Genomic DNA, 26,266 nt, shown 5'->3' with positions numbered 1-26,266 from the left:
CTCATACATCTGGAAGTTCTCAGTTCACGTACTGCTGAAACCTAGCTTGAAGGATTTTGAGCATTACTTTGCTAGCATGTGAAATGAGTACAGTTGTTCAGTAGTTTGAACATTCTTTGGCATTGGACTTCTTTGGGATTGGACTGAAAACTGACCTTTTTCAGTCTGTGGCCACTGCTGAGTTTTCTAAATTTGCTGGCATATTGAGTGCAGCACTTTAACATCTTCAACTTTTAGGATTTGAAATAGCTTGGCTGGAATTCTGTCACCTCCACTAGCTTTGTAATTCTTCCTAAGAGCCACTTGACTTCACAGTCTAGGATATCTGGCGCTAGGTGAGTGACCATACCATTGTGGTTATCTGAGTCATTAATACCTTTTTTGTACAGTTTTTCTGTGTAATCTTTTCACATCTTCCTAAATCTCTTCTGCTTCTGTTAGATCCTTACCATTTCTGTCTGTCATTGTGACCATCCTTGCATGACACATTTTGTCAGAACCTCCTCTATGGCCTGTCTGTCTTGGGTGGCCTTGGATGGCATGGCTCATACCTTCATTGAGTTACACAAGCCCCTTCACCACAACAAGGTTGTGATCCATGAAAAGTACTTTTAGAAACTTTAAATGTCTGTCCTAGGGTTAATATAATGCCTCCTCTTTTTTTCATTTTCAGTTAGATTTGGTGTTTTTCTTTCTTAGTAGATTATTACTAGGACAGTGCCTTGCATTTAGTGAATACCTGCTGAATTGCATTATACCTTGTCTTTGCTTGCACTGCAGTATTCGAAGTCGCTATCAGGAGGTTAGGGTTTCCCTGGTAGCTCAGCTGGTAAAGAATCCGCCTGCAGTGCAGGAGATCCGGGTTCAGTTCCTGGGTTGAGAAGATCCCCTGGAGAAGGCATAGGCTACCCCACTCCAGTATGCTGAGCACTAAGCTGATGATGGGGCTTGTCCTTCAGCTGAGGAATTGGCTGAAGTGGCATTCATGTTTGTTTTCACCAGAGCAGCGGTCCTCAGACTTGAGAGTGTTTCGGAATCACCTGGAGCGTTTGTTAAAAGACAGATTGCTGGCTCCACCTCCAGGCTGTCTGATTCTGTATATTAAGGGTAGGGTGCAAGAATTTGCACTCCGCTTGGCAGCTACATTTTGAGAAGCACCTCATCAAAGGAATATTCCATTGTATTGAAGAGCAGGTAATAAACCAAGAAATGAATGTAAAGAAGGAAGAAGCTGTATTACTGTAACGTTCATGTGTTCTCTCTCAAGCACCCGGTAGTCTTGATTTTGTGGATGGGGCCTCAGGGTATCTCTTATACTAGGAAAGAGGATGGTGTAGTGCTTTCAGTATTGGATATTGGTTTTCTATTGCTCTACCACAGATTTGGTGGTATGAAACAACGCACATTTATTGGCTCCCACTTTTCTGTGAGCCAGGGCACCAGTAACTTGGCTTCTCTGCTTATGTGTCACCAGCCTGCCATGCAAGCGTCATTGGCGCTGTATTCTCATCTGGAGTTCGGGGTCCTCGTCCAGGCTCATGTGGTTGTTGGCCGAATTTAGTTCTTTCTAATTGTTGGGCCAAGGCTCTTGGCTCCTAGAAGTTGTCCACTTTTCTGGCCACATGGCCGTCACCATAGGCACTTCATGTGCTGTTTGCTTCTTTAAGGTCAACAGGAAACTCATCTTCAAACTGTTAAAATGGAGTCCTAGGTAATGAATTATATTATGGAAATGGCATCTCGTCACCATTGTGTATAATGTTTTCTTGGGACTTCCCTGATGGTCCAGTGGTTAAGACTCTGCACTCCCAACGCAGAGGGTCTGTGAGTCAGGGCACCAGTAACTTGGCTTCTCTGCTTATGTGTCACCAGTCTGCCATGCACGCGTTATTGGCGCTGTGTTCTCACCTGGAGTTTGGGGTCCTTGTCCAGGCTCACAGTATTAATGACTCATCCCTGGTCAGGTAACTAAGATCCCAAATGCCTCTCAGCATGGCCAAAAAAAAAAAAAAAATTATAATAGTCTCTCAGTCAAGGCAGTGACATCAGTCACCTTCACTGTATTCTGTCAATGAGAAGCAAGTCACAGGTTCCACCATCAAGAGAGTGAATGAACAGTGAAGGGGAACGGATTGATTATTTGTATAATTTGTATAAAGAGTTTGACTCATTGGGGATTAATTACCTTAGAATATGTCTGGCACCAACTGGAAGACAGAAAAATGTGTATATTGGAGGATGGACATTATGTTAATAACAATTTCACTATATTGGATCTATCAGTAAGTAGCCCATGATTGTGTTTGGGCCAGGAGAGGATAGTCTGGTTTAAAACAAAGTGATCCATTTCACAAAAATGTTCCAAGATGACTCATAAAAGATTTATAGTTTAGGCCTTCCTACTTATTAGCTGTTAATCCCTGAATTTTACAGTTTCTTCATCTGTAAAATAGGGTGGAATCTACCTTATCTATCTTATAATATCAAATAAGAGAACAGGTATAATTGTACTTTGGAGACTGTATACATAGAAATGGAGACATGGTATTATTAATAGGGGGAGAGTGAGAGCAACTCCCCTTGTGAAGTGACAAGTTGCTGTGAACTAGTTTCCAGAGGAAAACTGTTTCTCTCATCACTGATGGAGTCACTGTAAACTGCTACTTAAGTAAACATGCAGAGTAGTTTGTATTTATTCATCCATATGTGCAAACATTCAAAGATAGTTCAGTTCCATCGCTCAGATGTGTCCAACTCTTTGAAACCCCATAGATTGCAGCACGCCAGGCTTCCCTGTCCATCACCAACTCCTGGAGCTTACTCAGATTCATGTCCATCAAGTTGGTGATGCCATCCAACCATACCATCTCATCCTCTGTCATCCCCTTCTCCCGCCTTCAATCTTTCCCAGCACCAGGGTCTTTTCCAGTGAGTCAGTTCTTTGCATCAGGTGGCCAAAGTATTGGAATTTCAGATTCAACATCAGTCCTTCCAATGAATATTCAGGACTGATTTCCTTTAGGATTGACTGGTTGGATCTCCTTGCAGTCCGAGGGACTCAAGAGTCTTCTTCAACACCACAGTTCAAAAGCATCAATTCTTTGGTGCTCAACTTTCATTATAGTCCAACTTTCACATCCACACATGACTACTGGAAAAACCATAGCTTTGACTAGACAGACCTTTGTTGGCAAAGTAATGTCTCTGCTTTTTAATATGCTACCTAGGTTGATCATAGCTTTTCTTCCATGGAGCAAGCGTCTTTTAATTTTGTGGCTGCAGTCACCATCTACAGTGATTTTGGAGCACCCCCAAAATAAAGTCTCTCACTGTTTCCATTGTTTTCCCATCTATTCGCCATGAAGCGATGGGACCAGATGCCATGATCTTAGTTTTCTAAATGTTGAGTTTTAAGACAACTTAAACTCTTTCACTTTCATCAAGAGGCTCTTTAGTTCTCCTTTGCTTTCTGCCATTAAGGATGGTGTCATCTGCATATCTGAGGTTACTGATATTTCTCCCGACAATCTTGATTCCAGCTTCTGCTTCATTCAGCCCAGCATTTCTCATGATGTACTCTGCATATGAGTTAAATAAGCAGGGTGACAATATACAGCCTTGATGTACTCCTTTCCCGATTTGGAATCAGTCTGTTCCGTGTCCAGTTCTAACTGTTGCTTCTTGACCTACATACAGATTTCTCTGGAGGCAAGTAAGGTGGTCTGGTATTCCCATCTCTTGAAGAATTTTCCAGTTTCTTGTGATCCACACAGTCAAAGGCTTTTGCATAGTCAATAAAGCAGAAGTAGATGTTTTTCTGGAACTCTCTTGCTTTTTCGATGGTTCAACGGATGTTGGCAATTTGATCTCTGGATCCTCTGCCTTTTCTAAAACCAGCTTGAACATCTGGAAGTTCACGGTTCACGTATTGCTGAAGCCTGGCTTGGAGAATTTTCAGCCTTACTTTAATAGTGTGTGGGATGAGTGCAGTGGTGCGATAGTTTGAGTATTCTTTGGCATTGCCTTTCTTTGAGATTGGAATGAAAACTGACCTTTTCCAGTCCTGTGGCCACTGCTGAGTTTTCCAAATTTGCTGGCAAATTGAGTGCAGCACTTTCACAGCATCATCTTTTAGGATTTGCAATAGCTCAACTGGAATCCATCACCTCCACTACCTTTGTTCCACTTGACTTAGCACTCCAGGATGTCTGGCCCTAGGTGAATGATCACACATCATGGTTATCTGGGTCATGAAGATCTTTTTTATATAGTTCTTCTGTGTATTGTTGCCACCTCTTCTTAATATCTTCTGCTTCTGTTAGGTCCATACCATTTCTGTCCTTTATTGTGCCCATCTTTGCATGAAATGTTCCCTTGACATCTAATTTTCTTGAAGAGATCTCTAGTCTTTCCCATTCTATTGTTTTCCTCTATTTCTTTGCATTGATCACTGAGGAAAGCTTTCTTGTCTCTCCTTGCTATTCTTTGGAACTCTGCATTCAAATGTATATATCTTTCCTTTTCTCCTTGTTTACTGAGCTCCTACTGTGTGACAGATGCAGACAAGATCAGGCTGGGAAGCCTTCTCCCTTCTCTTAACTGCTATTTTAAAATGCCAACTGTTAGTGAGTCCCACATTTGTATGTGAAGGTAGTTCTTTTGATTGCCTTCGTATTTGTTGAATGACTAACAGTTGTTAATAATCGGGATCTTTTGTTTTATGTTTTGTCTTAAATGACTGCCCAGAGGCTTGGAATGCCATTGCTAAAGAAATCTGCTGCAGGATTGGTAGGGTACATGTTGACCACCACGGATCCTGCCCCCATAGAGACTTAACAGCTAAACATGATTGAGTCCTGAGACCCCTCAACAAGGGACTGACCTCCATACCATATTAACACCACACAGACACTTGAGAGAAGAAACTTGACATTTCTTTTCTCTCCCCTGAGTTCTTAAGAAAGGATGATAATGTGTTTCTTTCATTTAAGAGATATCTGGAAAGTTGGTATGAGTAGTAAACAGTTTAATACAGTGAACCCAGTTGGGAACCAAAATTGGTTCTTTGTGACTGTCCTGCTTTTTATTCCTAAAATCATGGATGATTTAGAAGTCAGGAATTTGGAGAGTAATTTTAAAAAGTCAGAAACATCAGTTTGAGCCTGTTTACATCTGAAATGATTAACAATCAGTGCCTTTTATGAACTCTTATTAGCTTGTACTCAGTCCATACATCATGGAGTTCCATGGTTAACTAAAATATGTTTTATAAGTGTAAAGTTTATTTTTCAAGTGAGTAAAGACAGGCAATCATTTGATAGAGACTTCCTCCTTATATTGATCAGAAGACAAAGCAAGGGAAATCTGATTATAGATGGTAGAGTGCTACCATCTATATTAGTACTAGATGGGACACTAGCCTCAGTCTGGTTAATAAGTTGTTCAGAGCTCTGCATTTAGTGCCAAGATGTGTCAGTTCATCAGTGTTCTTACCAGTTTACAGAAGAGATTTAAAATATAGTACCTATACAAGGAAGTGGTTCCATAGTTCTCCTTTTGATGGAGCCAATTTCCTTTTGAAATTGAGAAGAGACTCACATTTCTAGTGTCCTTCTCAAAAACGGGCACTTAATAGCATATTTTAGAAGTAGTTTTAGAGTCTTGTACTGCTCCTAGCCTAACCAGTAATTGCCACTGGTCTGGTATACAGTAGCACTCTTGTAACTGTTTTGCACTTTGGCTGCCCTCCGGTCTATTTTCTGTACCATAAATAGTGATCCTTTAAAAATATAAATCAGGACATGCATTGCGCTTATGATAAAACTCACTGTGGACCTTTTGGGTGTTGTCTGCCCACGTTTCCAGTCTCATTTCATACCACTCTTCCTTGTTCATTCACTGAGCTGTGGAGTGGCTTTCCTCCACTTTGTGATCTTCCCACATTTTGTTCTCTGCTTTAGAAGGTGTCTTGGCACGTACTCTCCCTCCTTCCCAATTTTGACCTATAAACTCTGCATACATACACACATACACACGTGCATACTGTGACACATACATTCTTTATTTTCTCTCTCATTTTAAGGTATAAATTATATACAAATGCACAGATCTTAAGTATATAATTTAATGAATTTTTGCATTTATGCACACCCATGTAACTGTCACCCAGGTCATGAAACAGAATTATTTCTAGCACCTCAGAGGGCCCCTATTTAGTCCCTCTCATCAGACTGTTGTTATGATCTCTTTTTGCCATAAATTAATTTTGTCTGATTTTGAAATTCATATAAATAGAATCTTCAACAGTATGTTCTCTTAAGTAGTCTCACTTTTGTTTGACTCACTGTCTTATCTTTTACATTCTTCACCTGTCTTATCTTCTAGGACTCAGCTTTAGTGTCCCCTCCTCAGAGAAGCTTTTTCTGAGCACCTTAGACACATTCCTGGTCCTCTGGGACAGCACCCCATTTATTGCTTTTCGTGGTATTGATCACAGCTGTGATTATGACTTGTTTTCCTGCTTACCATCTTTCTCACACTAGACTATGGGCTTGATGAACACAGGACACATTTTGGTCTTGTTCACCACACTCTTTCTGGCAGCCTAGCACAGTGCCTCGCACAGTCATACATATTTGTTGTACACATATTTGTTGACTTATTAAATGAATGAATGAATGAAAAATGAACCCTGCTTTATTTCCAGACTTGTACTGAAGTAAAAAGAAAAAAAGTCTTGCAACTTTCTAATATTTGACAAAATATTATCTAAGGTAATTCTGCATTTCATTAAGACTTCTTTGTGGGCAAGGTTGACTAATTGCCATTGGTGATAGTACAGAATTCTATACCCAATAAAAATGACTAAATGTGTGAATAGCAATCTTGAGGGGACTGTTTAGAAATTCAACCTCGATCCACATTTTTATAGAAGTCATTAGATGAAGTCATTGCTAATATGACAGTTTTGTAGTTTGTTGTTTAGTCGTTAGGTCACGTCTGACTCTTCTGACCCCATGGACTAGCCTGGTGGGCTCCTCTGTCCATGGGATTTTCTAGGCAAGAACACTGGAGTGGGTTGCCATTTCCTTCTCCAGCAGATCTTCCCCACCCAGGGATTGAACCCATGTCTCCTGCTTGGTAGGCAGATTCTTTACTACTGAGCCACCTGGGAAGCCCAGTTTTACATGCTAAGAATTTGGGAGTGCATAGTTAGTACGTTGGAGAAGGCAATGGCACCCCACTCCAGTACTCTTGCCTGGAAAATCCCATGGGCGGAGGAGCCTGGTGGGCTGCAATCCATGGGGTCACTGAGAGTCAGACACGACTGAGCGACTTCACTTTCTCTTTTCACCTTCATGCACTGGAGAAGGAAATGGCAACCCACTCCAGTGTTCTTGCCTGGAGAATCCCAGGGACAGGGGTGCCTGGTGGGCTGCCGTCTGTGGGGTCGCACAGAGTCAGACACGACTGAAGCGATTTAGCAGCAGCAGCAGCAGTTAGTACGTGGATTACTGAGTCTGACCCCCAAGGAGATCAGAAGGATGAGTGATCTCTAGCAGAATGAAGTGTTAAAATGGTAAATGTAGGGTCTTACACTTAGATTCCAATAATTAACTTCGTATGAATGTAGAGAAAGGTGGCTTTGCAGTCTGTATAAGAAAGGCCAGAGGAGTTCAGGTGACTGTGAGGTTGTGTCTAAGTCTGCAGAATGACTTTGTTTCCATGGGAAATTAATACAGTGTTGAGCACCTGTTAGAGAAATAAGTTATTGAGGAAGAAGGGCTAATAGTTCTTGTTATTTGAACTCATGCACCACTTGAAATGTTCCTTTTGCTCTGAATCACACTTTTGTGTTGGTTTAACAACAAAATGGATTGAATGGAGCACTGGTTGTCAGACTAAAGCCCCCAGACACCCTGTTTTGGGAATAAAGTTTTAGCACAGCATGCCCATTTGTTTTCTTATTTTATGTGATTTCTTTCTGCTTCAGTGGCAGTGTTGGGTATTTGTTACAGAGACCATATGGCCTGCAAAGCCTAAAATATTTAGACTTTCTGGCATTTTCCATAAGTTTTCCAACTTCTGGTCTAGAGAACTCGACCTTGATGATGAAGGGGAATGAAACTGTGACCAGAAAGGAGCAGCACATGAATGTGAGATTTTTTAACCAGGTGAAGAGAAGATTTAGTGTGACAGGGAGAACCATCTTCAAATATGGAAAGCATTATTGTTTGGAAGAAAAATCAGAACCTTATCTGTTTAGCTGTGTAAGGGAAATTGAAAACATGATAGGAAGTATGGGGCAAGGGGAGGATTTTGTTATCATGTAGAAAAATTGTTTTAACATTGGATTGGGGTCTTTTAGAAGTAATGAGTGTTTTGGTAACCAGAGGCATTTAAAAAGAGGTGGGGAACTTCCCTAGTGGTCCAGTGGTTGGGACTCCGCTGCAGAGGGTGTGAGTTCTGTCCCTGGTTGGGGAACTAAGATCACACGTGCTATGAGGCATGGCCAGAAATTGAAAAATGTAAAGAGGCCCTGATGACTTTTACCTGTTCACATAGGTGAGAGTCAGGCACATGAGAACTACACGCCTCCTGAACTGTTGTGTTTCTGAGATTTTGCCTTGGAATGATTCTCAAACTCAGGCTGTGGTTTGCAAGCGTTTCTCCAGGGCACTGGCTTCATCTGGCCTAACGTTGTTTTGTGCTGTATTGTGCTTAGTTGATCGGTCATGTCCAACTCTTGACCCCATGGACTGTAGTCTGCCAGGCTCCTCTGTCCGTGGGGATTCTCCAGGTAAGAATATTGGAGTGGGTTGCTGTGCCCTCTTCCAGGTGATCTTCCAAGCTAGGGATTGAACTCAGGTCTCCTGCACTGCAGGTGGATTATTTACTGTCTGAGCCACCAGGGAAGTCCAACAGATTGTATTGGATTGGCCAAAAAGTTCGTTTGGGACTAAGGAAAAACCCTAACGAACTTTTTGGCCAACCCAATAGATCAAGCAAGTTCTGCAGGCCTTAACATGCGGTTATTACCTGATTCAGATATTCTAGTGTCTACCAAAACATCATGCCAATAGAAAATAAAAATATATTTGACAGGCATTAACTGAATCTAGTTTTTGGCACCTTTAAAAGTTTATATTTTGCTTATTGTTTCAGGCATATGAAAGGTTTGACTCATTCTTCTTTCCTCCTATTGATTCAGAAGACAGTTTTGAGTTTCTTTGTTTATACCAGGTGATATGTGACCTTGAAAAAATACTCAAATATGTAAGGCTAAACCGCAGAGCACTCTTTAGGTTTATCGTTGGCCATCTTTTGTAATCTCATATTAAATTTTCTCGCTATACTTGAGCTTACCAGCTATTATTAAATATAAAAAATCCAGTTAGGCAGACACTGTTTTGTATTGAGTTTTGTAATCTTTTCATACTTCTGCTGTTCCCCTGAAATAGAGATTTAGAGGTAAAACTCCAAATTTACAAAAGAGGAGCTTTTCTAATCAAAATACCATGAGTAAATGACCTTTTAGATCCAAGTTCGAATTATGGAAAGCTGCTGAATGAGACCCATTCAGCAAACATTTGAATTAAGCATTGTACTCTGTACATTGTATTAACTATTTGTGTGATGTCTTGAACTGTGTTCTTCTAATTTGGACTTCTTTCAACTTTTGTACTTTGCAGCAGGTGGTAGAGTTGAAATGTCTGGGTTTCTCACTTTGTGACCTTCTGGCTCCATTATGTGGGTCTGGATTCAGACCTTGGTGAAACAGAGGAGGCCAGGACCCTCCCACTTTGTCTTCGGCAGCTTTCAGGGTTCATACTGGTTTTATGTCCTCAGTCTGAAAACTTAAATTCAGGTGGTCTTCTCAGTTGGAGTCACATTCATTTTGCAGAGGTTCAGATGTCATGGTATCTGTTATGTGGAAAAGCTTTGTAGACTGTAGAGAACCGTGCAAGTAGGAGTTGATTTTAGCACAGACCATAATATTCATGTAAGGGGGGCTGCTTCTGAGAGTCTGGGTGCAGCTGCAGAGCCTCTCGCTCTGAACAGAGTTCTTCTTCATCATTTTCTTCTAAGTTATCCCATTTCGTCCAAATGAGTTGGAGAAGTGGAGGCACTCAGACATGGGTTCTGTTGAATAAACATTTGACTTCCTAGCTGAGTCTTTGTGAGCAGTGTTTTAAATGATTTCTATGTATTTACTTTTTGCTCCATCTCACTTTTAAATCTTGAAACACTGGTGGGAAACATTTCCTCCATATCTATAAAATGTTCAGGAGGGGAGCGGGATTCGGGGGTGCTAAAGTTGCAGGGGCAAGGTGGGAAGGAAGATCCGGAGTGGGGCAAAAAAAAAATTCAGGAAGAAATTTTGATCTTTAATGATGATTTTTAAAAAATCAGATAAAGTTCTTACTACTTATTTTATAGTCATACTGAACATAAGTATAAAACACAGTTGAAACTTTTTTCAAGCATTTGACTAGTATGCCATCTTTTAAATGTCAGCTTGTTAAATTAGGTAATATTCCCAGTCCCTGAGGATGAGAATTATTCCTTACCAATTTTGTATCCCTTCTTCTTTGAATGTAGTGAGTGCTTCCTACATGCCAGGCACTCCAGTATGTGTATCTCTGATGAATAAGTCATCAACGTGACTCTTAAAGTATTGTGTAATTATATACAGATGTTTTGTTAGAATTTTTCAAAGTTTTACTAAACAGCTTAACAGTGGGGGCATACCTTTGAATATAATGTAACCTGTTCTTTTCTTCCTTTGCTTATTTAAGAAATCCATTTTCCTGCTGTGAAGGGATCTGTCATTCTTTTGGTCCTCAAAACACTCTTAATGATACATAATGCTTATACATACAGCACTTACTGTGGGCTAGGTACTCTTCTTAGTGCTTCATGTATGTTTTTAGTTTATCTAATCCTTATGGCAATCTTCTGAGGTAAAACTTTGATCCTAATTTTATAGGTAAAAAAACTAGGAGGATTTAAGTAACTTGCCCAAGATTGCACCACTAGGTAGTGCATTAGTGATGGTGTAAAGGGTGAAGCAGCACGATTATCATTAGTTGAGAGTGATGAAGGAGGTTGTCTGAGTGGTCTATGTGTGAATGCACAGGCTGCTTATTATCCTGCATAGTAGGTGAGCACTTGAAAGCAATATAAAATTTTCTGCTGCCACATTGTAATATTATAAAAGCTGATTTGAGTAAAAAAAAAAATCTGGCTGTACTTGGCCATCTTTGCCCCATTCATGCTTTTCTAGTTCTGTTATTTAGATAAGGGCATCATATAAATAGATATATTCTTTAGGTTATTTTTGTACTATTATTTTCATTTGAGAAATATTGTTCTACGTGCTGTTATGCAAGGATTAACTCTGAATATTTTCTTTCATTTCTTAACAGTACAGTGCTGTGGATACCAATCCACTCTCTCTGTATGTCATGCACCCATTTTGGAACACTGTAGTAAAGGTAAGATGATTAATAAGCATGCATTTGGGTTTTAGTAAAGTTTAAATATTTTAAACCGTTTTATGAAGTATTGCAGATAGAACAATAAGATACCTAGAGAAACTGCCTCTCCCATCCTCCCTTCCCTTAGTCACATACCTTTTGATTTATCACTGAAGTATAAGCTTATACTCTAGATCTATTATATTTATAAAATGCCTCTTAAATGCTTCTAAAATATAATGTTATGATTATAAAAGTTTGTTGATTATAGAATTATTTAAAACATAGAAAATAGAAATGCTTATTTCTGTTAACTGGAGGTTATGATTTGCAATTTAATGTATATAACTCTTACATATAATCCAAATTTATGGCTTTTATTATGACAGATTTGTATGTTGTGGTATATAGTGGACAGAGATTTCACTACTTTAATTATTTTGTAATTATTTTGAAAAAAATAGGTATTTCCTACTTGGCTGGCTCCAAATCTGATAACCTTCTCTGGCTTTCTGCTGGTTGTGTTCAATTTTCTACTTTTGGCATACTTTGATCCTGACTTTTATGCTTCAGGTATGATTATTGCTTTAATATAAAATCTTAAATATCTTTAATATAAAATAAGATGTGGCTGTTTTCTGATCCTGTTAAGACGCTTGCAATTCTGAAAAGTTTTGAATATTATTGGTTCAGTTCAGTTGCTCAATCATGTCTGACTCTGCAACCCCATGGACTGCAGCACGCCACGCTCCCCTGTCCATTACCAACTCCCAGAGCTTGCTCAAGCTCATGTATGTCAAATCAGCGAGGGTATATAAAATGTTAGAATTGGGTGTAAAAGCTAAGTTGTGCTTTCACAGTCTTATGTATGCTTCTCAGAAGTTCTAGAAACCAAGTTGGCTTCTAGAATTTGGATATGCTATCTAAAAAGCAGTGAGGTTTTTGTATATAAAGAGTAATTGGATTTATAAGATGGAAAATTAGCACTGTGACATTTTGCCTCAAAAGAATATAAGCAAGGCCCAACAAACCTACCAGAAATATCCCTTCCCTCTTTCTAGTTATCGAATAAAAGTCCCCCTTTTATAGAGGGAACATGATCCCTCTTGCCCACTGCACAGCATTTGTACTTGCCTTTAATAACTGCCAGTTTGCTCTGAAAATGGTTGAAAAGTGAAGAGAAATGTTCATCTCTCAGTCTTGTCTGACTGTGACCCCATGGACTTTAGCCTGCCAGGTTCCTCTGTCCGTGGAGTTTTCTAGGCAAGAATACTGGAGTGGGTAGCCATTCCCTTCTCCAGGGAATCTTCCCAACCCAGGGATCAAACCGTGGTCTCCTGCATTACAGGCAGACTCTTTACCCCTGAGCCACCAGGGAAGCCCCCTGAAAATGGTTGTTAGACCTTAAATATTTATTAACAGAAGTCTGGGGCCCTTACTGAGAAGGAGAGGAAAAATGTTCCTTTGGAGGCAGTTTCAGCCTTTTCCCAGTGTCTTCTTTCAGACCTGTTAGTCTTTTCTTCCTTCCACACCCAGCTTCTGCCCTGGCCAGAGAGAATCTGGAGTGTATTTGGGGGTAGGGGGGAGGGCATATGTGGCAGACAGTGGTTTTTTAAATTGCTCAACAGGTGGATGAAGTTGAGAAGAATAGAAAGATGGAGGGAGATGAGTATTTTTTGCATTCTAAGTTAGAGGATATATTTTCCAATAAGAATACTTATAAATGATATAGTTAGGAGTTTTAATACTGTATTTCATCTGTGTTATGGGTTCAGCAGACTTTTGTGCACTGACCTAGAGAAACTAACAATCTCTCAAAACTTTGTGTTTGTAGAAGAATTTAGAGTTTTAAACATTTAATGATATTTGATATTATAAGAATTCTGAATATTGAAGCTATACCTATGCCTGACTTGATAAACTCAAAATTTTAACCATTGCTTCTCTGTGCAATAAAATGGTAATTGAATATCATAAAGTACCATGTGAAAGATTAAATGTCATGAAGCACGATTTTGATATTAAGTGGGTTTTTTAAAAAAATTGTATTTCAATCCTCAGAACAGCCTCAAAATCTTTGTGATAAAAATAGTATTTCTTTTGACTAAATAAAATTATTTACTTAGCTCTAAAATATGTAACTATATATATATTTCCCCAAGTCATACAACTTGAAGGACCAGATGAACTATCTAGTCCCAGTATTTTTAGAAAGTGGAAATCAGGAAAGGTTAGATAATATATTCAAGGCTACACTGTTGGTTGATTACAGAGCCAGGACTAGAAACCAGACGTCCTGAAGCTCACTTGTTCTATCTTAGGGGGAAAAAGTGAGGTCCAGACATTTCAGAATGATCCTGATGACTAAATCATCCAATTGAGGTGATTTATCTATACCCAAATCTGAAGGTCTTTTGTTCAGCTAATAATTTAGTGAGAGAGTACAGGTTAAAGGCTTTTTCCGTTTGTAGTATAATCATAAATAATAAGGATCGGATTAAACACAAGCATTTTTTAAATTCCAAAAACATTATTTTTCATTCTAGGCACATAAGTAATTTTCAAGTAAAGAAGAACAGTCAGTCTTCATTTACGATTAAAGCTCAAAATAAATGCTTATTGTTTATGAGGGGTCGGGTAGTTACTTCTTGGGTTTTGTCGGAGTTTGCTGATATATTCTAATATTCACCTAGTTTAAGATATACTGTAAAGTATTTCAGCTTCTATTTAATAAAGAGAAGTATTTCTCTTTGGATAGTATAGGCTATGGTTCCAACAATTGTACTTAGACTGCAGTAAAACTGGAATTGCTTTCCTTTCAGCACCAGGTCACAAGCATGTACCCGACTGGGTCTGGATTGTAGTGGGCATCCTCAACTTCATGGCCTACACTCTAGGTAAGAAATTGGCAAATATTCATTTTAGTCAATGGCTGGCAAAACTGTCAGCAAGGGTAGCTACCCAGTAAGTTAACATTTTCTCCTATGCTTAATTCATTTTAACTAGGGTTTATTAATATCCTGTTTAACTTGATAAATATGTCCTTGAGTTTCTCTGTGAAGAATATTGTCATTTGCTAGGAATTTGGAGAATAGTATAGGCGTTGGCAGACTACCACTTGTAGGCCAAATCTGGCCCACTGTCTGTTTCTGTAAGTGGCGGTTTACTGCTCATTCCCCTGCCCATCTGTGGCTGCTTTCCTACGGCAGAGGCATAGTTGAGTAGTTGCAACAGAGACCATTTGGCCCACAGTGTCTAAACTATATACTCTTTGGCCCTTTACAAAAAATATTTCCCAACTCTGGAATAAGACATCATTTTTGCCATGAGTTTGGGAAGCAATACTGACATGTCAAATAGTTGCAGAATACTGAGAAAGGTGCTATAATAAGAGTATAGCAGGGGAACAAACACAAAGTGATCAGTTTTTGTTTGGTGGAAGCAGTGTCAGAGAAGTCCACTGGGCCAGGACACAGCATCTAGTCTGCCAAGAGCGTGTTGCGTTGAGATCATCTGCACGGCTTGTCTTGCATTCTTCAGGTCTCCTTCCCTGCCTTATTTTTCTCCGTTGCGCTTAAAACCGTATGACCCCCTTGTATGCTGTCTGTCTACTCTAAAATGTAAGTTCCTTGGGAATTGCCTGGTGGTCCAGTGGTTAGGACTCTCGCTTTTCACAGGGTGGGAATTCCATTCCTGGTTGGGGAATTAAGATTCTACAAGCTGTGTGGTGTACCCTCTCCCCCATTGTGTGTGTGTGTGTGTGTGTGTGTATATAATATAAGTTCCTTGGGGGTGAGTGCTTTATTTAGTTCATTGGGTACCCAGTGTTAAGAACAGTACCTGCTACATGGGAGGCACTCAGTATATGGTTTTTAAATGAATGTGAAGTAGCAGACCCTGACTTAAAGTTGCTTAGGTCTCTTCAGATAAAGATGACTTGTATTCGTAACACCAGGATAATTTGGTACAGGGATTAAATCCTGGCGTGGTGAGTGGCCAGAGCTGTTAAGAGTGGGGAAGGAAGAGAGTGAAATCAAGAATTAGACAAAAGCCTAGTTTTTTTCTTTTTAAAACGCTATACAGAGGCTTTGTGCATTCGTTATTAAAGATAAGCTGGTTTTTGAATTTTGCTCTAGGGAATTCTCAGGCTGTCCAGTGGGTAGGACTCCACGCTTCATCTTCATTTATTCCACCAGTGTGGCTGTTCTTATGTTTTGTTGCAGAAATATTAATGTGTTGAGTCACAGGGCACTGCTCCAGATTTTGCTCATAATACATTTTTTTTCATAATACATGGGATGTGAGCTGAATTGCCTTTCTTATGAAAACACATTATGAGACATATCTAGACCCCAGATGTATGGAGCCAGAATGGGTTCAATGAGAAGACATAGAAAACCTAATCATTACATAGTTCCATACTTGTGGTAACTGCACAGAAATGGCACTGAGAATAGGAAATTAAGGCAGCAAATAATGAGAAAAGACTTTTAGGAAATATTTTAGCTACTCAGGGGCAAAAAAGCGCCCAATCCTATATAACAGAGAGATCAGTGTGCAGGCAGCAGTTTGACATTCATCCTTTCATTTAGGCCCTCAACAATATTTTTAAAGGCCCTCTATGCCACAATCTGAGCTAGTCACTGGGGATAATACTGTGGTGAGCTAGATAAACACAGTAATGATAAGGAATTTTAAATTCCTTGACTCTGAATCTTTGCAACTAGTCTAATTCTTTACTTCTTTTAATTTTGAGTATTTATTTATTTATTTGGCTGCGGCATGTAAATTTGGGTCTTAGCTGCGGCATGCAGGACCTTTGATCTTTGTTGAGGCCTGCAGAACCTTAGTTGTGGCATGTGGGATCTAGTTCCTGGGAATGAACTGGGCTGCCTGTGTTGGGAGTGCGGAGTCTTAGCCACTGGACCACCGGGAAAGTCCCCACAATTAGTCTAATTCTGATGCATTTAATTAACAAAGCTGTTTCTTTGGAGGAAGAATTTTTATAATTCAGTCTCTTGCCTTCCTTTTTGGCTGGGTTGTATATTTTCTCTCCCTCTTCCCCTTTTCCTTTATCCCTTTCTCTTCCTCTGCTGTTCCTTTGCCCACACCCCTAGGCTTCTCTGTTTCTGCCTCTAAATGAAGGTGTTCCAACATGCTTTCTCTTTCTCCTTCGTTATTCTCTGGTAATCCTGATTATTAACACTATTGAGTTGACTCACATGTTACTATCTAGCCTTTATTTATCTTCTAAGTTGCTAGTAAATTACCCTTAGGTTGAGTTGCTGGACATTACTGTGTAGATATCCTATCAGCACTTCAATTTCACTAAAATTGTACTCAGCATCTTTTCTCTCAGTCTTGCTCCTCCTTCAGACGTCCTTCTTTCTGGTAACACTACCACTTTCTTAGTTACCCAGATCTTCTTGTCCTTCTGTCTCACCTCTCTTTTACTGCATTGTCATTTTTATTTTCTTAATATCTTGCTCGCCTCCAGGTTTTCATTCCCACCACGTTCCGCTTCAGCCCATCCTGTCCTTCACACTGATGTCAGGTCTGTCTTCCTGAAACACGGCATGGCTTTCACTCTTACTCTACTCAGATAATTTTAGTAGCTCCTCAGACTCCCTGATCCTTTTAAATGGGCTCCAGTCTCCCTTCTAGCCTCTTGATACTGCACTCTTCATGTATAGTTTCTGGTTGAATTAAACTACTTGTCATTCTCTGCACACACATGTGCTTTTCCATCTTAGTGTTTTTGCTGATAACACTCCCTCCTCTTGAAATGTCACACTTCTTTATCTCTTATCTACTGAAATGCAACTCATTCTTTATGTCCCCACTCAGATTTCATCTTGTCTGGAAAGCCGGTTTAGTTTATCTTAGCCTGAAGAGAACTTGTCACTTTTCTGTACTCTTCTGTGGTTTGTGAGTCATCATATCAGCATATCTGTCGTGTTTTGTCTCCCTTCTCAACTATAAACTCTTTGAGGGTACAAACTTAGTTTATTCTAAGATTTTTATAATCGTCACAGCATCAAGAATAGGTGTTGTTTAGTCACTAAGTCATGTCCGACTTTTTTGCAACTCCATGAACTGTATCTCACCAGACTTCTCTGTCCATGGAATTTTTCCAGGTAAGAATACTGGAGTGGGTAGCTGTTTGCTACTCCAGGGTATCTTCCTGACCCAGGGAACAAACCTGTGTCTTCTGCATTGGCAGGTGGATTCTTTACCACTGAGCCATCATACTCCAAGAATACTACATCGTGGAAATTCCCTGGCGGCCCAGGGTTTAGGACTCCTTACTTTCACTACCGAGGGCTGGTTTTCAATTCCTGGTTGGGAATTGAAGTTGCGCAGTGCGGCACCACCCCCCCACAGTGTGTTGTACAGTTTCAGTAAATTTAATTCTTATAATTACTCAACACCATGTGCAAAGCCTTTTCTGAAACCACTTAAAATTATGGAAGTGGTCCATCTGTAAAGAAGTGACTGTGATATATAACAGGATGAAACAGGTGTTATGACTGAAGTACTTTAGTGTTTTTGGATCCTAGAGCAAGGAGTATAAATTATAATAAACAACTATTGAGTATTCTCTGGAGGGTTAAGAATTTGTGGCTAGTGGAACAACTCAGTTACTAGGCAGATTTAGAGGAATTCAGATTTCAGTGCTCAAGAGTTCAGAGTAGAATGCTTCTTCAGATGGAAAATAGACACCATTCAGTGTGACTTAACATTTTGATTTTTGGATTAAACTTTGAGAGATTATAGATTTTATTTCTGAAATCTTTGCATTGTAGGAATTAAAGGTTGGATTTTTATAGTACTGTCTGATATTTATACTTTAGTTAATTCACATTTCTATGATACACTGGTAAGTTTTGTTGCATTTCTCTCCGTTTTATTAAAGACGACTGTCTCCATTCTGGTGCAGACGTTGACCTTTCCCCGTGTAATGTGTTTCGGTTGCAGATGGTGTGGACGGAAAGCAAGCCCGCAGAACCAATTCCAGCACCCCGCTGGGGGAGCTTTTTGACCATGGCCTGGATAGTTGGTCATGTGTTTACTTTGTTGTCACCGTGTATTCCATTTTTGGACGAGGATCATCTGGTGTCAGTGTTTTTGTTCTTTATCTCCTGCTATGGGTAGTTTTGTTTTCTTTCATCCTGTCTCACTGGGAAAAGTATAACACAGGGATTCTTTTCCTGCCATGGGGATATGACATTAGCCAGGTGGTAAGTATGCGTTCTTAAATGTTCAACATTGCCATACATTTTTGGGAGAGTTTGTCATTCCTTCTTTATTGACCTTATGCTTTTTTGGTTAGAGCTGATGGGTGCTTTAAATTTTTTTCCCTTTTCATTTTATATATACTTTTTACTTATTTATGGAAAATTTCAAATATGTATATGAAACCCTTGTGTACCTGTTACTTAGCTTCAGCAGTTAACACATGACCAGTCTAGTTTCATATATATTCTTCCTTACCTTACCACCTCCCAATTATTTTAAAGGAAAATCTTGACATGTGATAAATAGGCTACTATATATCTCTAAGTAGTAAGATTTCTTTTTAAAAAATACAAACACAGTGCCATTATTACACTAAAAAATGAACAGTTTCTTAACAAACCTTCATTTAAACTGTTGATTTTATGAAGAAAGTTATGCATATATAATTGTTGGCTTTTTGTCTTCATGGCCAGCTTTTCAGTGAGTAAAGAATTTTCTCTTACTACCAAGGCTTGCTATTAACTCTCCCTGCCTTAGAATCCCAGCTTTTTGTGTGGCCATTTTGCCCATCTGCATCTGAGGCTCCAGTAAAGAATCAGAAGTTGGAGTGTGTTTGAAGAGGGTGATTGGGTGGGTGGATTGGATCATCCTGTGGCTAAACCAATTTATGAGGTGCCTTAGGAGGCTAGCTGCTTGCATTGTCTAGAAGTTAGTTATTAAAGAAAAAACAACCAACTTTAAAGGCAAGAAGACTTGCCGCAGTATCAAATTTAAGCATGTGTTTTGCTGTTACTAAAACTGTTTCCTAAACTTATGCTGCATAAAGCATTGTTGATTGCCTGATCTTTCCAGCTGTTAATGCTCTGTATGCTTTTGTCTGCATTTTCCTTCCAGACTATTTCTTTTGTCTACATAGTGACTGCGGTTGTGGGAGTTGAGGCCTGGTATGAACCTTTCCTGTTTAATTTCTTATATAGAGACCTATTCACTGCAATGATAATTGGTAAGAAGCTCCATGTTGAAGCCTGTTTTAACATCACTTTGTTATCAAAGCCAGTGTTTGGTTGTAATAAGCAACAATACTCTCTCCCCTCCAGCAAGCAGAACAACCCTACAACCTATAGGGTTTCAACCAAACCATTAAGGAAAATAAGGTCTCTTTGTTTTGCTTTTGTTCAGCACCAAGCCTTGTAAATAACTGTTCAAATTAATTTAGATCATATTGGAGGATCTGCATTTAGGTGGACATTCAGTATTGATTTCCGCTGCATATCTCAAAATCAAAGATTATTAGTTTAAGGAAATAGAATGACAAAGCACAGTGTTTATAATACATCCACTCCAAAAATTTAGCTTCTTTTCCTCTCAAATCCTCTCTTTCTTAAGCCTCTGAATGCTCAGTAAAGGTTTTGATCATGGTAATACTTCCTTTTTGATTTTAGAGTGGATATCTACAAGATGATTGAGTCAGGGAGAAAATTTTCATGGAAAGAGGCAAAGAGTAAGAGGAATCTGAGTTGTTATTTGGGGCACCAGGAGTGGCACTGAGAACTTTGTAGTGTTAAAACAACAAAAACTTACTGGCTGTTCCTCTGTTGTCTTATCTAAAAAATAATCCTCCCCCCTCTCACAGTGAACCTTGGTTGCAGAGGGGGGATTGAAGGCTTAGAAACAGCTGAGAAGATGGTGCATTAGGCACTGGCTTTCAGAAAAGGCGTAGTTTAGGGATTTTCTGTTGCTCTGGACTGCAGATATTTTAGGAACCCTGCTGTAATCTACCAAATGTTCATTTTTGGGTAGCTGTATAACTGTGATTTCTTTACCTTGAAAAGGCTAGCTATTTTTCATCTGCTACCATGAGTGAATCTTTTGATTTATGCAGCTTGTCCTATGGCAGGTTTGCTATATTTTACATTTAAATATTAATTTGGAGATAAAATGGTATCTTTGATATGTAAGTTTTGGAATGTTAAGTAGATACTTTAATAGGCTACAGTTCTCTTTGATTATACATTTTTGGCAATAGTACTTATTAGGTAAGTAAAAGGCACTAGAAGGCACATAGAAGGCACATAGTATCACTGGAAGGCACATAGAAGGCACATAGTATCTAATTGTCTCTTTTTTTATGGTATCAATAGTGACCAGAGGGTTGAGGTTTTGTACTTCTGTTGGGAAGTTCTGCCTCAGCTCTTCAGCTAATGGTACTAACAGATACTGATGATCATTGCTTAGGAATCCATTCTTTCAGTGGATAGGTAGGGGGATAAAGTTTGTTTTTTGATAAACTACCTCATAAAATTCATACTAATAAATACAAATCAAATTTGATAATACAGATTTCTTACTCAACTTTGTTGATTTTATATTTGTTTTTCTTTTAAACTCTGACAGAAGTCTTTGCTTTCAGTGACACAAAAAATTCATTTGCTTTATTCCATAAAACAATAACAGTCTCAGAATGTAGTACTCAAATCAGCAACGATATCATTACCAAAAATCATTGAAGGTTTTTATTTTTTTGCAGTTCCATTTGTCCTCATGGTTTATTCCACTGGAGCTGCCCAGTTGGGTTATTATAGTCTAAAGTTCCTATTCTGTGAATATGTACGTTTAAGTTCGTTTCATTTTACTTTTGATTTTTAGGGATTACTTTTACCTTTCACATAATTACAAAGTCAGATCTATATATAAAGCAAGGTATATTCAAAGAAGTCTAGTCTCTGTCATGTTCTTAGTTTTTAATTTTTTACTTAATCTTTCATTGTTTCTTTTTTGTTATTATAAGTAAGTGTGCGTGTGTGGTTTTATCACCCTCTCTCGTGGATAAATGGTAGCCTGCTATACATATTTTACTACCTGTGCTCTTGTTTTCCCTTCACATAATAGTGTATCTTTAGAGATCACTGCATAGTGATGGGGAGAAGGCAATGGCAACCCACTCCAGTACTCTCGCCTGGAAAATCCCATGGGCAGAGGAGCCTGGTAGGCTACAGTCCATAGGGTTGCGGAGAGTCGGACACGACTGAGTGACGTCATTTTCACTTTCCACTTTCATGCATTAGAGAAGGAAATGGCAACCCACTCTAGTATTCTTGCCTGGAGAATCCCAGGGACCGAGGAGCCTGGTGGGCTGCCATCTATGGGGTCGCACAGAGTCGGACATGACTGACGCGACTTAGCAGCAGCAGCAGCATGTGATGGATAGCCATCTTCCTCAGTTCTTACAAACGCCTGGTACTTTGTTGCGTGATTGTGCGATTGTTTATTCAAACAGCCTCCTACTGATGGACATTTGGGTTATTTCCAGTTTTTTGCTGAGATACAAATTGCTGAAGTAAATCATCTTGTCCATGTAAATGTCTTTTTCATATTTTTGCCAGGGTATTTTGGAAGGGATCTCTAGAAGTAGACTTGTTAGTAAAGGGCAGAGGTGTGCAGTTTCACTAAACACTCTGTTCCCTTCCATATGGCTTGTCTGATACTGAATTCCCACCAGCCATAAATGAAAATACCTGTTTATTTAGCTTTCCCAGTGTAGTATGTTGTCACACTTTTGGATTTTTGCCAGTTTGGGATAAGAAATGATATATCTGTGTAGTTTTAATTTGCATTTCTCTTATTATGGATGAACTTTCCTAGTGTTTGAGAGCCATTTATATCTTTTTCTAGTCAATTTTTGCTACAGAATTGTTAATGACTTTTTATTTTTAGAAGCACCTTATTAGGTATAGTAATCTTTTGTTTTGATATAAATGACATTTTCCCTCTTATTTGTTGTTATGTCTTTTACTTAAAGCATTTTTTTGTCTTGGTGTTTTTTATTGAAATTTTTACTTAATAAATAAGCCTAGAAATGAGGAACCATTGATAAGGAACCAGAATATTTGTTGTGATCATGCTATCCTTGGTGTTCATCTCATCTTACTCAGTCCTTTTTTATGAATTCTAACTTTTTGATAGCCAATGCTTCCTATATTATGAAGTCTAGACCTTCCTCTGGTAATAAGAAAAGCAGGTCTGCATATGTGTGGGTTCTATCATTCTCATATATAGAGTTTACTAGATAAGTATTTAACAATTAAATACTCTTTACAGAAAGTACATCAAGTACTACTTAGAGGAGTTGTTGTTCAGTTGCCCAGTTGGGTTTCTTTGCAACTACATGGACTGCAGCACACCAGGCCTCTCTGTCCCTCACCATCTCCCGAAGTTCTTGTCCATTGCATCGGTGATGCCATCCAGCCATTGCATCCTCTGATACCCTCTTCTCCTTCTGCCCTTAATCTTTCCCAGCATCAGGGACTTTTCCAATAAGTTGGCTCTTCTCATCAGATGACCAAAATACTGGAGCTTCAGCTTCAGCATCAGTCCTTCCAACGAGTATTCAGGGTTGATTTCCCTTAAGATTGACTTATTTGATTTCCTTGCTCTCTAAGGGACTTTCAGGAGGCTTCTCCAGCACTACAGTTTGAAGTCATCAGTTCTTTGGCATTCTGCCTTCTTTACAGTCCAGCTCTCACAACTGTACATGACCACTGGGAAGAGTATAGCCTTGACCATGTGGACCTTTGTCAGCAGAGTAATGTCTCTGCTTTTCAACAAATGGTCTGGGTTTGTCATAGCTTTCCTGCCGAGAAGCAGTCGTCTTCTGATTTCATGGCTGCAGTCACCATCAGCCGTGATTTTAGAGCCCAAGAAGAGGAAATCTGTCACTATTTCTACCTTTTCCCCTTCTATTTGCCATGCAGTAATGGGGCTGGATGCCATGATCTTAGTTTTTTTTTTAATATTTAGTTTTAAGCCAGCTCTTTCACTCTCCTCCTTCACCCTCATCAAGAGGCTCTTTAGTTCCTCTTTGCTTTCTGCCATTAGAGTGGTATCATCTGCATATGTGAGGTTGTTGATGTTTCTCCCATCTGTCTTGATTCTAGCAAATGTTGGCAATATGATTTCTGGCTCCTCTTCCTTTTCTAAAGCCAGCTTGGACATCTGAAAGTTCTTGGTTCACATAATGCTATTTACTATTTAAAGAAGAAATAGTAAATACAGTGTTTTTCTTTGGCAGCCTATACAGAGCTCAGGCATTCTACATGCTTACTGTGCTTAAGATTTATCTTAGTTAAGTGCTTGAAAGCTACAAGTGATTCTGGGTTAATACATTTAGCCTTGCTCCCTACCAGTGCTCCCCAGTCATGAAATAAGCTACTGAAAGTTTCTGAGGACATTGAAGACATCTTGTCTTCTCCTTCCATTCCCTCTAAGATTTTCTAATCTGGGAACATTGTTCCAGTTGGGCTTGGAAGTAGCAGAGTAATTCCTCTTCTGAGGTAAGATTTCTGATTGGTGAATTATAGTTTTTTTCTTGTATTTTTAGCAAGTTGTGTTAGGAATTATTTGAAGGAATGTTCTTCTCTCCTTACTCCTTAATGTCATAGTTGCATTGACAACACACCTCCCCACCCCCAAGCAAAATTTAGTCACCAGGAGTCCAGAATGGGCTAATAGATTGAGTGACAAGGAAATATCCAAATGAAATGTGCAAAAGTTGCCACATGTATTGGTTTGGAGTTTGAAACAGAGAAAGATTAGGACTTTACATCACTACAGATCACAGAATCAGAGAATTTAAGATTCAGGTGTCCCTAGAAAATCATTTAGCCCATCCTCATGGTACAGTTGTTTTCTCTGAAGCTCAGAGAGATTGTCTGATTTGCCCAAAAGTATTAAGATTTTTGGGGTCAACTGCAGGGAGCTTATGGTTAAAGCTGTAAGAGAAGATTCTCTGAGGGAGAGTAGATGCACCTTCAGTCAATCAGTTAAGAATAAACAGGAGGTAGATTACTATTAAAGGACATCATTGAATGCTTAGATGGCTGACAGGAACATTGGGCAAATGGGATCACCAAGACCAAGAGAGGAATGAATTGCAGTTAGTGGGTAGTCAGCAGAGTCACCTTACTTAGAAGTCAGGAATAAAGAAAGGATACTGAGAGTCTCTTGGACTATAAGGAGATCAAACCTGTCAATCCTAAAGGAAATCAGTCCTGAATATTCACTGGAGACTGATGTTAAAGTTGAAGAAGCTCCAACACTTTGGCCACCTGGTGCGAAGAACTGACTCATTGGAAAAGTCCCTGATAGTGGGAAAGATTGAGGGCAGGAGGAGAAGGGGGGAAACAGAGGATGAGATGGTTGGATGGCATCACTGACTCAATGGACATGAGTTTGAACAAGCTCCAGGAATTGGTGATGGACAGGGAAACCTGGCGTGCTGCAGTCCATGGGGTCTCAAAGAGTTGGACATGACTGAGCGACTGAACTGAACTGAGTAGGAGAGCTTGATAAATTTCAAGAGTGCAGTTTCTGCAAAAGGGAGGCAGAATTACATTGAGTGCTGAGAAGTTGCGGAGAAGATAATGGCACCCCACTCCAGTACTCTTGCCTGGAAAATCCCATGGACGGAGGAGCCTGGTAGGCTGCAGTCCATGGGGTTGCTAAGAGTTGGGCACGACTGAGCGACTTCACTCTCACTTTTCTCTTTCATGCATTGGAGAAGGAAATGGCAACCCACTCCAGTGTTCTTGCCTGGAGAATCCCAGGGACGGGGGAGCCTGGTGGGCTGCCGTCTATGGGGTCGCACAGAGTCGGACACGACTGAAGCGACTTAGCAGCAGCAGCAGCAGCAGCAGCTGAGGAGTTGAAGACAAGTTTGTTGGGTTGTAGGAGATAGCAGAGTAAGATAGTAGATAGTGAGAACAGCAGGAACAATGGTAACGTTTCTTCGGAAGGCTGTCTTTCTTTTTAGCTTTGAGGAGGAAGAGTTAGTGTATAGAGTAGGGGGAGAAATTGAGAACACTAGGGAGGTAAAAAGAAGTGTAAAGGAAGCAGGATCTGTTAATATTAATGGTTCCCTCTTCCAATAAAAAACATACACGGTGCAATTTACTATAAATCAGGTACTATTCCAGGAATCTTTGCATGTAATAACTCATTTAATTCTCAAAGCCCTATGGAATTGCTACTACTATTATGTATATTTTATAAAAGAGGAAACTGAGGCACTGAAAAATTAATTCGCCTGAAGTCCCATAGCCAATTGGTGGCACAGCTGAGATTCAACCTACTTTGGCTCTGTGAGTCTCTGCTATGAATCACCAGACTGTACTGCCACTCTTCCAGTTGTAAATATTGTTCAAAAATGTATTTAATTTCATTATAGAAGTAAATCTGAACTTGAAAATTGTTGCATCTAAAAATATTACATATTTTGTATATGTTCAGTTATTATAAAAATCTCTCTTGAATATTAATTCATAATAATTTAAATGTTCTTTCCTTCAGGTTGTGCACTGTGTGTGACTCTTCCAATGAGTTTGTTAAATTTTTTCAGGTAAGTATTTTATTTTTTAATTGGACAAGAAATATGAAAATCTTTAGAAATTGTTATTTGGGTGAATTTTAGGATCTTTCTTTTGAAATCTGGGCATTTTGAAAAGGTTTTGAAGTTGTATTTTGAATCTAGAATGAGATTAGGATCATCTGCC

The 26,266-nt window shown here is 39.3% G+C and overlaps 1 protein-coding gene across 3 annotated transcripts in view; it reads left to right on the top strand.

Annotated features, from left to right (window-relative positions):
* The window catches only part of SELENOI (selenoprotein I), a 45,162-nt gene that overhangs the window by 6,312 nt on the left and 12,584 nt on the right, over window positions 1-26,266 (top strand). For 2 of the 3 annotated variants that reach the window (XM_040224463.1, XM_040224462.1), the window contains exons 2-7: window positions 11,430-11,498; window positions 11,945-12,053; window positions 14,303-14,377; window positions 18,459-18,721; window positions 19,614-19,663; window positions 26,064-26,112. In XM_040224463.1, coding sequence (XP_040080397.1) covers window positions 11,430-11,498; window positions 11,945-12,053; window positions 14,303-14,377; window positions 18,459-18,721; window positions 19,614-19,663; window positions 26,064-26,112 — 615 coding nt within the window. Of the gene's footprint in view, window positions 1-11,429; window positions 11,499-11,944; window positions 12,054-14,302; window positions 14,378-18,458; window positions 18,722-19,613; window positions 19,723-26,063; window positions 26,113-26,266 lie in introns of all 3 variants that reach the window. The other variant, XM_040224461.1, reaches the window with a different exon arrangement.

The sequence above is a fragment of the Oryx dammah genome, unplaced genomic scaffold, assembly GCF_014754425.2.
Source record: "Oryx dammah isolate SB20612 unplaced genomic scaffold, SCBI_Odam_1.1 HiC_scaffold_25, whole genome shotgun sequence".
In the NCBI taxonomy this organism is placed as follows: Eukaryota; Metazoa; Chordata; class Mammalia; order Artiodactyla; family Bovidae; genus Oryx; species Oryx dammah.
Note: the sequence above shows the minus strand (reverse complement) of the source record. Positions and strands in the feature narration are given on the sequence as shown.